The sequence below is a fragment of the Typopeltis vanoorti genome, chromosome 19 (genome assembly GCF_054136105.1).
Source record: "Typopeltis vanoorti isolate ZY-2024b chromosome 19, IOZ_Tvanoo_1.0, whole genome shotgun sequence".
NCBI lineage: Eukaryota > Metazoa > Arthropoda > Arachnida > Uropygi > Thelyphonidae > Typopeltis > Typopeltis vanoorti.
The window spans coordinates 51041974-51057477 of record NC_143567.1 but is presented as its reverse complement, the minus strand read 5'-3'; the positions used below and the strand labels follow the sequence as shown (position 1 = coordinate 51057477).

The following is a 15504-nucleotide window of genomic DNA, read 5'->3' as shown; positions in this document are numbered from 1 at the left end:
GCTATTTTCTTTTTCTATAATCAGATTCTGGAGTTGGGCAGTTCAAGTGGAATGTCTTAGCCATTGTACATCTCTTTGTAAAACATTCCATTAAACCATAATATGAGCTTCTTCAGTCAACCCTTATGCATAAATACATGATTGTTATATTTACCTGTGAGCTAGTTTTAATTTTGATTCAGATAAATGTGAGGTATATTTTTGATTTTGATATCATGTAAAATGTATCTTTGATTTTGATTCAGATAAATTAAGATACATTTTTTTTTTATTTTGTAGCAGATTGACTGGTGCCGACTTACTGGATAAATGGCAATCCCAAAATTATATTCCTGAGAGTGATTTTGAATTTTCAGAACCTTCTTCTTGGTTGCAGTGTGTAATATTGCAAAAACTGGTATCAAAACATGAAAGGATGGACCTCATTCAAGGACTTTCAAAATTATTGGAAACATATGCTAAAAAAGCAAGAGAGAATGGCTATTTAGAAGTATGTTTTCCTTTTTGAAATATAATACTAGACTCGATGTTTGTGGTTTTCTTATTTGTTTATGATCAGTAAATAATTATTTGTTACTTTCAAAATAGCTTTCTACTCTCAGGTTCAGAAGCAGAGAACAGTTATTAACTTTCTGAGTGCAAAAAAATTATCTGGTTATTTATGTGTGTGTTGATGGACTGAGTTAGATGTTGGGTGGCTAGTGCATTTAAAAAGCAGGAAAAAGAAAATAATGTCAGAAAAGAATCAGCTTGAAGAACTCATTGAAAAGGACTGGTGCATAACAGCATTTGAGTTATGTATGACAGTGTACGTTGTAAAATAAATGACACTTGCAGAAATGATAGTCCACAATGAATCATTGACTTCGTGGAGTTCTAATAATAATAATAATAATCCCAATATCTGTGTGCCCTGAAACATAAGGATTGACAGAAATTGTAAGACAGTCTCTGAATGCTAAAAGTCTAAAGGTGAGGAATGTTTGTTTGTACATTATCATAAGTAGCAGTGAAATATGGCCTCTCCATTTTTTTTTACTGCAACTCTAAGTAGTAACCCATGGTTTGATACCATAAGGCATAATCAAAAGACTGTCCACTGCAGGAAAAAATATATTAAAAGATTTGTGACTAGTTTCACTATGACAAGGAATTTTACTGTTGATGTAAAACACCAGAATCAATTTTGATAAAAATTCATTGTAGTTGAGACAGATTAAACTAGTGGTAACAGAGCTATATACCTCTTCATAAGGTTTACCATATCACTGGATTTGCTTTTTTTTTTTTCATAGTTTTTTCATTCAAATGGATCAGAACATATGCAAATTATATATAATATATTGTCCTCATATCCTTTAAACAAAACCCTTATTTAAAGCTGAAAGACAAATTTAGAAGCTGATAACAGAATTACAGGTCCCATCAAAATATTACACTGATAACAAATTTGGTAACCATAGAGTCACGCCCTTTACAGGAGCTGGTAGGTATCTTTGGCTGTTGGACTGGAGGTCTAAAAATTACTGTTTCCAAAATCTTGAATAGTTTCACCATTGTACCATTTTTACCTCCATTCCCTGAGATGAAAGAGAGTGGTACAGTGATGTTACTTTTATAATAAACCACCAGACTTAATTTGAAAAATATGATAGGTAAATAATAGATAACTAATTATCTATGCTAGATGTTTCATCATAGATTTCAATGACATTATTACTGTTAACAGTAATAATGTCATTGAAAATTAGGCCATCTCTACATAACCTTCCAATTGTTGACCCATCCTATAATTACATGTTATTAACTGCTTTATTTTGTCTTTACATAATTCATGGGTATAATAATTTCATCATCTCCTATATTACATTACTCAAAGGTGGTGCTTCACTTCATGTACCGTGTATTTTCACTTTATGCAGTATTGAGCATTTAACTGATAGAACTAGTTCCTCACTAGGATTTATACATTCAGAAGGTTATCTATTTAGGGCTCTAAGGTATGCTGCCAAATCTTTGGTTCTTTACTATTCATGACCAGCATTCAGAAAAGATTTACTTAAGGCTCCAGACTATCCTTTCAGCATCCCAGATAATAGAGAATCCATTACCTTTAGTTTGGAACCAGTGTGATAAGATACCAATATTCATTGGTATCTTATCACATTAGTTCCAATGCCATTATACCTGCTCCAATTTCCATGTATAACTGTTAATAAATTAATAGAGCTTTTTCAAAAACACTAGAAACACATAGACCAAGAAAATCCTTAATTTGGTCTATGTGTTTTAAGAAATCTTTTATTTATTAGTAGATATTAGTAGCGCCCAGTTAGTCACTGTAATTGTTAATTAACTGTTGAGGACATCATTGATATAAATGATGACACATCTAATGAAAACAGTCACTTAAAAGTTATCTCACCAATTTACAAACTAGTTACTAAGTGATATGTATGGATTTCTGAAACATTAGATTTCTAAAGCAGTAGCCTTAATGCTCATTTCTGCTTTTTTTATTTCTTTGTTTATAAGTAGGAATTTTGAAATCAGTGAGATTGCCAATCACCAAGACTCAACAAATGCGCTTCCCCACTCATGTGTGGTAACTAGATTTTTCTATGTTGAAAGTTTATTTTTCACTTGGTCAGACTATAATACATTTAGTTTAATCCTTTATTCAAGTGTGTGCAAACAAAGTTTGTGCCTGAAAGTATCTTCAGGACTGGGGTAATTCTCTAAATCCAGAGTAATTTAATAAAAAGGTGGCACACCGTTTGGCAGCTCCTATAGGATGACCTTGCTAATGCTTCTGCCTGGTATCTCCACTTGGGCCTGACTTTTTCTTTCCTAACTTTTTATTGTATTGAATTTTTTTTTTTTTTAGGAAAATTATTGACCTTTTTAGTTATCTTACACCAGCTACTTAGGTGGCGCTTTTTGGAATTGTCAGTTATTGTTTAATTTGAGCTTAATGTACTGAAGATGCCTGTGACACACATGCAAAAATTATACTATTAAATAATCTTTGTACGTGAGTTTTTTCCGTTATTAATTTTGTATCCACAGTTGAGAATGGATGTGTTATAATATTGGAGGTAGTGATTGAAGGGTAGTTATTCAATGAAAGAGAGACAAGTCAGGTATTATTTATCAAGGATTTTAATATGAGAGATAATGAATGAGAGAATGAATGGTACATATAATTGATAAACCAGAATACAAATGGTAAATTTGTTACTGTGTGCATGTTGGAACATTGGTAGTTGTTATCACATTCTGTGGTATCATGCTTGTTGTATCCTGGGTCTGTGGCAGTTAAATTTTTGATGAAAGTAGACCATATTTAATATAAAATTAAGCCTTGACTTTTATTGCATTGTGTAGGGATCCTAAGCATTTGCAAGGCTTCTTTAAATTTTCTTGGAAACAGTTGATAAGTGAACAGAGAGTGAATGTTTGGAATTACTCTGACAACAAGTAACAAATATTCAAACTTATTAGAGGAAAGATGATCTTAATAACAAAATCAGAAGAATATTAATTATCTACAACCTTTCACAGTGATCATCTGCTCTTGGAAAGGGAATTAAGGAATGCCTTGATAATGAAATATACTATATTTTAACCACCAGAAAAATATATTCTCCAAGGATCAAAATATACTAAATAATTTCAATATAGGTAGTCTCTACAGATTAGCAAGATCAAAAATTTTTATTAAGAAAAGATGAGGGAGACACTTACTAAAAGTAAAAGACTAATTTACCAAAGATGAAAAAAAATAGGGCTTGCTTAAGGGTCAAAGCCTAATAACTGGGAGGAGACCTCCACATTGCCTTCAAGGAATGTGAAGAACTGATGGGCAGTTCTGACCTAATGTCGAATCCTCACCTTCACTCGGTGTACAATCTTAGCAGGTATCCACTAGGTACTGAACAAACAAGAATGGGATGACAATTTGGAGACTTAGCTGACCAAATTGTACTCTCTATTTGCTTAAACCATAAATAATATGAATGGTGCAACATGTTGCACCATCATATTAATGAAAAAGAAATCAAGCTTGTGGAAGAACTGGAAAAATACCATGTGGGCATAATTAGAATCACTAAAACAAAGAAGACAAAAACAGGTGAGATCTTTCCAAATAATAAGTAACAGGATGTTATATTTGGGCAGTAATGATAATGATCAGGGAAAGGAAGGAGTTGTGATAACATTCAACACCAAACACGAAGATAAGCTTCTTGATTGGAAGGTAGTTTCAAGTAGAGATATGTGAGCAAACTTTGAAATGGAAAATAGACAAAATGAAACTTATAAACGTAACTTTCTGTGGTTTAGCAGTTCTGTGGGAAGTTTTCAGCATTGAGACCACATTATGGTGTAAATAAAGAGTTTAATAAAAATAAGCAATTAAAACCCAACAAGTTTCATAAGTTGTAAGACTTACATCATCACGGGTACAGAAAAGTTTATAACAAAATCCTATTAACAATTAATTACACATATTAGATGTTTTGATAACTTTGTAACTGTTATATATAATTTATAAATTTATAATTGATCAAAGTTCTTTTAATGAAGCAATTCTTATAACCATTAGATAGAAAGGAAGAAGTTATATATTGTAGTTCTTTCTGTAAAATGGAACATTTTGAACAACGTATCTTTGACAACATTTCTCCCAGACCTACTCATTGGTTCAGATATGTCGTTGACATTTTTGCTGTATGGAAGGGCTCTTCGGATGAACTTCAACAATTTCTCACTAAGTTAAACGCATTTCATCCTAGGATCAAGTTTACCCTAGAAGTAGAATCAAATAAGCAGTTAGCCTGTTTAGATCTTCTAATTCTTCGCCAACCAGATGGTAACCTACATTTCTCAGTTTATAGAAAGAAGACTCATACAGGCCATTATATCCATGTGGAATCTCATCACCATCCCAGTCAAGAGGCAGGAACTATTAAAACACTGGTTCATCGGGCCCACTCCTTTTGTTCTTCAGACGTTCTTTTATAGAAAGAACTACAATATATAACTTCTTCCTTTCTATCTAATGGTTATAAGAATTGCTTCATTAAAAGAACTTTGAGTAGTTTTAATATGTCTTCCTCTTCAAACACAGAAGAAATAACGTGCATTACTATCCCTTATGTACAAGGCATCAGTGAACATATAGCAAAAGTTTTAAAACCACTGAATATTTTTGTTGCCTTTCGACCGTTTAGAAAAATCTCCACCTTTCTCACTTCTCCTAAGGACAAGCTTCCACATCTTAATCATCCAATCATCCAGGTGTCTACCAGATTCCGTGCTCTTGTGGATTATCTTATTTTGGACAAATGGGAAGATCTGCCTCTATTCGGCTAGAAGAACACCAATCTTTTATTGAATACTTTAAACCTGAAAAGTCTGGACTTGCAGAACATGCCATCTTCACTAGACACAGAGTTCATTGGAAAAAGACAAGAGTTCTTCACAAAAGTCAGTTTCTCATGGAATGCCTTTATAAAGAAACATGTGAAACTCTACTTCATTCTCCTAACTTAAACAGATCCGACGGCTTATGTCTATCCCCTTTATGGGAGATAGTACTTTACAAATCAGCTAATCTTTCCTAACTTTTTATTGTATTTATTTTTTATTTTTTTTTTTAATTTTTATTTTTATTTTTTATTTTTAGGAAAGTTTTTGACCTTTTTAGTTATCTTACACCAGCTACTTAGGTGGCGCTTTTTGGAATTGTCAGTTATTGTAATTTGAGCTTAATGTACTGAAGATGCCTGTGACACACAGGCGAAAATTATACTATTAAATAATCTTTGTACGTGAGTTTTTTCCGTTATTAATTTTGTATTGATATGTCTACTCACGGTGTACCTCTTTTAAAACTTATTCTCGACTGTGGTCCACATGCTTATTAAGCACCATATTGTCTAAGACTCCAGTATCAATATTATTTTCATTAAGCTACATGCATTCACTCTTTATATTACTTGCAATATTGTTTACTGGTCATTTGCCATAAATTTTCTTTATTTCATTTCTAAATAGTTTAAAAACATAATGGACTTGATTGCTTTCTTATCTCTGTGTATCCAACAATATTTTAATAGTTCACTTCTGTTTCCATAAATCATACAGCCACAGTCATGTACAATATATGTTGAGTGGCCACTTTATTAGCAACAGCTCCCCATTTAGGAAAATGGAGAGGTGTTTCTAATAAAATGGCCACTCAGTGTATAGTCTACTTAGAATCCATTTAGTTGCTCATGCTTTGATGATAAATTTTTCTCTACCTGGGTATTACATTGATGAATTATCCTGGTAACAAGGTTTATACATTGGTTATTCATAATAATATTACTTAAGGAAGTTATATCATACACTATATATTAATTAGAATAATTTTTATTTAATGTTTTCAGTATTTTGGCAGAGTCAAACTGCTATTATCAGGAAATAATGAACAAATTGATATATCCATGCAAACACTGCATAGAGTACGTCTGAAGCAGAACAGCAAAGGCAAGTCTAAAGTCCCAAACTCTTCTCCTTATTAGGCTGTGATTTTCTGTAAACTGAGAATACCCAGGATCCATTAGGTTGGTGAGTAATATCAAGATGTCTAGCAGGACTGCTATTTTTTTCAAGGTAAACTGGATTCTGAAGTGTTGGTTATTAAGATGTGTTATGAAGATGTTGGGGGAGACAGAGGTTAAGGCTTTTTTTCTAAGGTCTCCATCAAGAAGTTCACTGATGGGGGAGTAGAAACCTCCATGGCTGTCCCCCTCTATTTGTTTATAGAATTTTTTCAGCCAAACAAAATAGCCTGAGTTCATGATGAACTTAAACAAGGCTGGAATATTGGAAGGAAATTGTGTAGATAAGGTGTAAAGTATCCTTAAGAGGAAAATCAGTAGAGAGCAGACATTAAAACTGACCATTTTATCAGTGGAGTGTGAGGTTTTTTTGGCCTTAAAATGGGCGAGTTTTTAATATGTGAAGAGGTGTTACCAGTATATTGTGTGTACACTTTTGCTAAATGTTTAGCTAGTTTGTATATGTGTGAATCATTGTCAACCACAGGGTGTAATTTCCACATTGTGTTTGTGGATTTTTGTCAGCCTTTATATTGGGGAAGGGGGGGGGGGTCTGCAATTGCATGGTTTAAAGTTATTTGTAATTTCTACAGACCAAGATGTGACCTTTTTAAGGAGCCTGTGCAGTTAGATGCAGTGATCCTTAAGCGTAGAGGGTGAGGTTTTGTGTTTAATCATATATTAAGAATTAATGTGGCATTCCCCTTATCTGCTTTTGTAATTGTTATTTTTCATCTCTAGTAATGCTTCTAATTCCTGGCTGGGAAAGTTGCTTTTCAGTGGTTTTGCTTGTGTAAGGACATTCACTACATCCAGTCTAATGTTGTTTGCCAGGAAGGCTATGAGTCTGTGTCTTCTGACTTGAAATTAACCTGTATAACTTTTGATTTAGCAACTAAATAGGAATGCCAAAAAAAAAAAAAAATCATCCTGCAGTCTTTTAAATAATCCTACTTTGAAATCATCTTCCCACCAACATTGAACACCTCGGAATTTTTGTAATTTTTCTTACATAGCTTTATTTAGATCATTTATTATAGCTCCTAGTAAACATGCTCTATTTACTTAAAATACAGACTCTCACTATAGAAAAAAATCATAATAAACTGGCTCACTTTGAAAAAATTGACAAAAATATTACACGCATGATTCATCTGAACAACTAAACCATTCGAGCTATCATCTCTAAATTTGTCCAAACCATTTCCATGGCTTCCTCTACTGTTTAGAACTCTAAAATGGAACAGTTTTTGTGTATGTATGTCTAGTGACACATAAATTTCCTTTACTTAACTACTGAAATCTTTAGCAGAACTAGGCAACACAAATGCTGCATTATCTAGTTTCCTGTATTGAAATCTGGCTTCATCGCTCCCATTCAAGAAGTTTATCTTCTTGTTTTGCCTTACATGTTAGACTCAGTGGACTATCAAATTTATCTTTGTATATGGTGTTTGTTTGCCAGCATTGATCAGTCATTTGATATTAAATGCTACTCTTTTCATCTCTATGATTGTTATTGCTTGAATAAATCATTTATATGTAGCAAAACTCATACCAGCTTGAGTCTTCATCATTTTGACAACACAATTTATACTAATGTTTACTACTGTAATTCCTATAATTTATTTTAAAAAAACTTTTATTGTATTTTATTATAAATTTAGTGCTGATTTAATTGTTCAACTTCTAGGCAGCACAGAGAGCTGTCCACCAGCTAGGTAATCTATCCATTGGAACTGAAAAATGTGCATTACGAACAAAATTAGAAGAAGCCAAAATCTGCTGGAGCAAATCAGAAAATCTTCCCACCAAGCAAATTCTAAATTCTCTCTTAAAAAAAGTGGCACAAGTAAGGAAAATAAAAATTACATTTGTAATTTACTTTATTTCATATTTTTAGTGACTTTATGCTTGATTCAAAAGGGGGGAAAAAAAATAATTAGCAAGCTATGTTCATGAGTATTTACAATAATTTTCCTACTAAATATAAAACTACCATCATTATAAAAATTTATATAATTTGATTCAACATTATTTCTCCTGAGAAAGGTTTCTCTGATGAAAATGGTTAATCTCATCACCACATGCGTTGATTCATCACCAAATTATCACTAATCACTTATTTATGAATTGATCTTCATGAAGATCAATTCATTTCATTTCTCTGATGAAAATGGTTAATCTCATCACCACATGCATTGATTCATCACCAAATTATCACTAATCACTTACAGGGTGTTCGGGATAAATTTGACAGTTTCGTAAGGAAAAAGAAAATCTTCTTTGTATCTATTAAATTTAATGAATTGACAAAAAAACATTACAGGCAGAGTTAATTACAATACTATCAACAAGATTTACTCAAAATAACCACCATTAGCATCGATCACAGCTTCAATTCTGCTTCGGAACCTCAAACAAGCTGATGCTACAGTCTCCCTGGGAAGGGCCACAAAAACTGTTTTAATTTTATCCATTAACTGGGCTTTTGTATTACTGGAAGTGCGATTGGTGTCTTTTTCAACTGCGCCCCATACAAAATAATCCATGGGGTTAAGGTCTGGGGAGTTTGGAGGCCAAACATTTGGACTGGTGAAGTCGTAGAAATTTTCAGACAACCATTTTTGACTTTTCCCAGAGGTGTGGCAAGGGGCCGAATCCTGCTGCCATACATACGGCCTACCATTGGCTACCCTTGTTATCCAGGGCTTGACTACAGTTAGCAACTCCACGAACAAAGCCCGAATTCCAATGCCAGGGTTCTTCAACACCTGTTCCTGCAGATTTGCGAGGAATTCTGCTGTACGAACGCAATCAGATCGTCTGCTAGGGATCTTTCTTCTTGCTACATCCTCGTAGTCACCATTGCAAGTCTCTAGTTCATGCCTGATTGTTTTTACTGTATTCAGGGAGCATTGGGCAGCAGTCGTAATATCCTTATTTTGATGGCGGGCACGAATCATCATGATACAAGTTATTCTCTTCCATGATTCAGGTGGGTTCCAGCTATCCATCCTTTCTGACATCTTGTATATGAATGAAGAAGGGTCCAAACTTTTAAATGAAGAGAAGTGTGTGTTAATACATGTAACTTACGGAAAAATATAATTAATTATAAATATGTCAAATTTATCCCGAACACCCTGTATTTATGAATTGATCTTCATGAAGATTAATTCATAAATAAGTGATTAGTGCTGATTTGCTTGAGCTTTATGCTTGATAGTCTTTTGCATAAGCCTTCCTTTTCAGCAGACTAACATGGCAGCTTATCACACCTTTGAGGTTAGAATTTAACCTCTAATCAGAAAAAATTAGGCTTCATGAATCACATTTTTTCTTGTACTACATTCTTAGCCTTCAAATCTACTGTATTTTTGTGTCATGCTTTTTTTATGCCATTTTTAAAAATTGTAATTAAATAATATCACCAGCCTGGTTAACTGAGTGGATGGTATATCTGCTCTCCAACCAACAGGTTGTGGGTTTCGAATCCCACCTTAGGCATGGATGTTTATTAAATCCTATTATCTAGAGCTACATGCTCTAGACGAGTATGATAGCTCTTTGAGTTTAGGGAGTTATGTAAGTGAATGACAAGAGTGGATTCCTTGGTGAAACAATATGATGGCTGTATCTCAAATGATGGTGTGTGACATGTGGCAGATGATGTGTAAGTCCATATTTTTCTTCCATTTGATATGATACATCACTGATATATACTTTCTTTCTTATTTCAAAACTCCAGCATGTCTGACCTATGTATGGTACATCACAAAAACTGGAAATTCTGGAAACACCTGAATGTTTTTATAGAAGAGGCTAGCTATAGTCTTTCAGAGATGGGGAGAGTTTGGATGGGCTTGTAAGCAACTCTGATTTTTAAGTAGGTTAGTGACTTCAATGGAAGATAAATTTTCAGTGTATATGATGGAAACAGTCTCTGTTGCTATTTCATTATGTATAGGCAGATAGTTGCAATATTTTCATTATCAAGTGTTAACTATATAGTATCAATACTATCTCCACAAGTACAATAACAGTTCCTTTCCATTATTCCCAGCAGAAGTTGGTAAACACCACTCCTGCATAAGTCATGAATTAGTACAATGAATGCAAGTCAAGTGATTATTATGGGGGACTTCAACTATGAAGATTGGCAGGAAGGAAATGGAATTTATATACCTACTGTCGGCCACATATTCAAGAACCCTGGCTGACACAATGCCAAGAAGAGTCAATTCATGTTGAAAAGGAGAAAGGAATAAGGCAATGTACGAATTCATCACAACACGCAAAATCACATACTTTATATGTAAAATTTTCCAACTGTTGTACAAGCAAAATAGTTACCACTTTAAAAACTAGAATTTTCATAAAAGAAAAGTTAATTTTCTGACATGTAATAATAAACACTCATCATTGATTATCCTATTATCGGAATGAATTTGTCTTCTTCTGCCATGCACAGAAGTGTCGAGGTCTCGAATCTGTAGTCAGACAGTACTGAGAGATAATTACCTGGGGCTTCATGTGATGGAGGGAACTTGGGGCACAAGAGTATTGAATCTGGTCATAGGATTAGAAGAGCTGTCCATAATCAAAGTGGACCCATTGCCTACGACTGGCAAAAGTGACCACGTGGTCTTGACTTGAGAGATTGTAAAACATGAGGAATATTCTGTCAAGAAGGGGTATATGTGGAATTATAAAACAGGTGATGATGATGACAAGCTGAGGATGACGCCAGAAGCTGTGCTAGTGCATAAAACCCTTGCAAGGAAAGGATAAGGAGCATCTAGAGGAAGCAATATTAAATTGTATACCTAAAGTAAGGAAGGTTAATCAGGTAGGAATTGGATGTATGAGTAATATCATTAAACACGAGCTGTAGAAAAAGAAGAGGCTGTGGAAGGTGTATAAGAAGAAAGATGACTGCTCAGGCTCAGGTAAGGAAGGCAAAATCAGATTATGGGAAGAAACTAGCTGAGCAGACCAAAAGAAATCTCAAAGAGTTCTTTCATTACGTAGCAAGTAAGAGGAAGAATGACTATGGAAGAATAACTTTAATGAGTGCTGATGGTCATGAGGTTACAAAAGCAGATAAAATAGTTGAGTTATTGAGTGACCACTTTACAAGGGTATATCATACAGGTGAGGTTAATGCTGTGACATATGTGACAGAGACTTATATGGGAATAGAGGTAGATGAATTGGAGGTTCTTAGGATATTGCAGAATCTCAATGTAAATACAGCTGTGGGATATCAGCTCACATTTTGCAGGAATGTGCAAGGAAATTTCCAATGCCTCTGACTATGCTGTTTAAGTCTCAGCTCTGATAGAGTTCCAAGGAAGTTCTAAGATTGCAGTAGCAAATTATAGACCAATCAGTATCTCAAGAGTGGTGGTAAACGTAATGGAAAAATTGGTCAAAAAGAGAACTTAAGAATGGGTAGATAAGAATATGATACTCTATGAGGGTATCATATTTGTGAACAGTTGGTCATATCTTAGTAATTCACTAACTTTTTATAATAGAGTGACAGCTGAGTTGGATAAAGGAAATGGCTACACGATGATTCTGCTGGATTTTGCAAAGGCATTTGATTGAATACCACAAGGAACTCTAATATGCAAATTAGAACAAATGGGGATGGATATGACATTGGTTATATGGATAAGAGGGTGGCTGCTGGACAGATATCAAAAAGTGATATAGAGGAGCAAATCCAGAAAAAAGCTAGTGACTAGTGGTGTGCTGCAAGATTCAGTGCTAGGACCACTACTGTTTAATTTGTACATAGATGATATAGGAAATAACCTGGAAGGAAATGTTCAGTTGCTTGCTGATGATGCAGAATTAGGTAGAGTAATAATGAATCCAGGTGATGTGGAAAGCTTGCAGGATGATTTAAATAGGCTGTCAGTATGGGCAAAAGATAATGGTTATGTGGAGAAATGTATAGTTATGCATTTTGGAATAAATAGATTATGAGCTGTTTACCACCTTGATGGAACTGTACTCCAGGAAATAGATGAAGTTAGGGATTTAAGGATGGTAGTAGACAGAGAGTTGAAGTTAGAGAACATATTGCTAGGGTAGCTCATAAGATTACTTGGCTGTTGAACAACACACTAAGAAGTAGAGATATGGAAGTTGTTATTCCTTTTTATAAGGCTTTGATATGTCCACATCTAGATTGCTGTGCTAAGGTCTCCTGGGTTTCTTGGAGAAGGAAGTGGGGAAGAGGATTCAGAAGCAAGTTGAGGGTGTAGTGTACAGAAGTTGGTTGATAGGCAAAATGAAGAGGATATGATAGAAATCAATCCTATAAAACCATTTAAGTTACTTAAATGGTAGAAAGTTTTTTACCTTGGGTGTAATATACATTAAAGATGGCAAGAAATTTTATATACTTTGTTTTGTTTACTTGGGAAAAGGATTAAAACCAAGTTTTGCGTGTGAAATATATTAACGTCTGAGCTACTTGTATATAGAAGCTAATGACTTCATATCGCTTGCCTTAGTATGTATCCCATAATGCAAAACTCTTCTGTGTTTGTCTCCCTCTGAAGAGACCTCAATAAAGTTCGAAACGGTCTGGGTAGTGGCCCTTTCCATTATGCATTGCAAAGCACACGCCTGAAAGGGAGTGTGCTTTGCATTATGGGATACATACTAAGGCAAGTGATATGAGGTCATTAGCCTCTATATACAAGTAGCTCAAATGTTAATATATTTCATGCACAAAACTTTGTTTTGTGCAAGTGATATGAAGTCATCAGCCTCTATATACAAGTATATAGACATGAATATATTTCACATGCAAAATCTTGTTTTGCTTACTTGGGAAAAGGATTAAAACCAAGTATATAAAATTTCTTGGCATCTTTAATATGGTATCTTTACTTAAATTGTTTTATAGGATTGATGCGGTGGAAATGTTTTAGCAATTGGGGTAGAACAAGAGGTCATTTCTGGAAGTTAAGTAAAAGTGTGGTTAATAGGTGCATAAGGACTAGATTTTTTGGTTGGGGAATTTTGAATTAATAGAATGGGTTTGCCAGAGTTAGTTGTTAGCGCTTTTTCTGTTAATGGATTCAAGGAGAGGTACGGCAGATTGTGTGGATAGTTTGGGTCTCCTGTGCTGAGTCTTCAGACTCCATGGAGATGCCAGTGCAATGATAATGTTAATAAATCCTTCTGTGGATAAGATAATAGCTTCTTCGAGTTTGTGATTTTTTTGATAATGGAATTTAAATATTTTATTTTATTTAAATTTATTTTAATTTTCGGTCATCGTTGAGTGTGTATATTCAAAGGCATTTTGAATATGCCTCTGAATATTCAAAGGCATATTCAAACTTACTCAACAAAGATTGAAAATTAAAATGGGCTCCAGAGCAAGGACAGTCACATGTATTGGAGGGCAACAGTGGTGCTCTCTGCAGTAATTTTCTGTGATTAATGCTGGTGGGCAGATAGGACAGTGCTTCAAAATTAATGATAGAATTAAACTATAATTTCTGTTATAGTCCTCTGGGTTCTGTAGTACATGAACCGCTTCTAGAAACAGTCATTGTGATTTAAACTGAGATCGGTTTGGTTGTCCATATTGAATATATTTTTTCTTCTTCTTCTTCTCCCGTCTACGTATTAGGCCTACTGGCTTGTTTCGGGGCTAACTTAAGCCCTTCTAAGTCATATCCCACCCCGAGGATAAGGTGACTAGCTCTATGCCTCCCGGTATATCCTGTAGCTGTAGCTTGTGTGTTCACAGGGCCGGTTTGCCTGCTTGTGGGAGGAAAAACCCCAGATAAACTGGGGAGAAAAACCCTCTTTCCACTCCCAAGACTGACTAACTTGGCTGTGTCTGAGAATGATCCTGAGAATATATTTTTTATTCTCTTATTTTATTTTCTTATTGTGCATTTATTTTATTCTCTTATTGTGATGGTTCATCCTGTCTGTCCAAAGTATTGAATCCCACATTGACATGGGATACTGTAGACTCCTGAGAATACTGGCAGAGATATGGTATTTATGTCTGGTTTGGGGAAATTTGGATTTGCTATCTTCTTTCAGGAGAGCCATGTGTCATGGATTTTTTTCTTGTAACCATGCTGTTCCAATAGTGTAAGTGATATAATGCAGGTCCTGAGGATGAAATTTTTCTTCCCTGGAAGCTAAAGTTTTGAAAATCCCAAGTTTCTGACAGGATGGTGAGATGAAGTGACATGTAATTATTTGCCTGTATGAGTGTGTGGATTTCCGACATCCAGTGTGGACCATTCCAATTGTAACTAAAGTATCCAAGAAGGCCAGAGCCTCTTCTGCAGTAAATTTTAGAGAGGGAAAGGAGGGGAGATATTGTTCAGGAATTATAAAAAGTTGGCAAGAGCCTGTGGATCATGTGGCCAAATGGTAAAGACATCATCTATATCTTCTTCTCTAAAAGGATTAGGCATTTGCCTGTTCTGGCTTCACTGGTTTTTCCATCTTGTCACTGGTCTTCCCCTCTCTCTCTCTCTCTCTCTTTGGTTTATATCTGTCCACCTCTTTTGGTAGCCAATATCTTTCTATCCTAGATAGCTGTTCTTTCCATTTCTCTCTATATTTCTTGATCTTTTCATTTATGTTATAAATATCTAGTTTTTTCCTGATGTCTTCATTTACGTGGTCCAACTTTGTGCATCCTTTAATTGTTCTTAAAAATCTCATCTGTGCAGCTCGTATTTTACTTTCATCTTTCTTTTTAACCGTCCATGTTTCTGAACCATATAACAGAGTGGGAGTGGCCAGTCCTTTATAAAATTTTAAATGAGTTTCTCATCTTTTTTTTTATTCGGTGTCCTTTTAATTCTTCCACAGATTTTCTGAAATT

The 15504-nt window shown here is 34.5% G+C and overlaps 1 protein-coding gene across 2 annotated transcripts in view; it reads left to right on the top strand.

Annotated features, from left to right (window-relative positions):
• Positions 1–15504, top strand: part of tefu (Serine/threonine-protein kinase tefu) — a 409445-nt gene that overhangs the window by 255799 nt on the left and 138142 nt on the right. The window contains exons 22-23 of one of the 2 annotated variants that reach the window (XM_090409436.1): positions 283–490; positions 8308–8466. In XM_090409436.1, coding sequence (XP_090265562.1) covers positions 283–490; positions 8308–8466 — 367 coding nt within the window. Of the gene's footprint in view, positions 1–279; positions 491–8307; positions 8467–15504 lie in introns of both variants that reach the window. The other variant, XM_090409435.1, reaches the window with a different exon arrangement.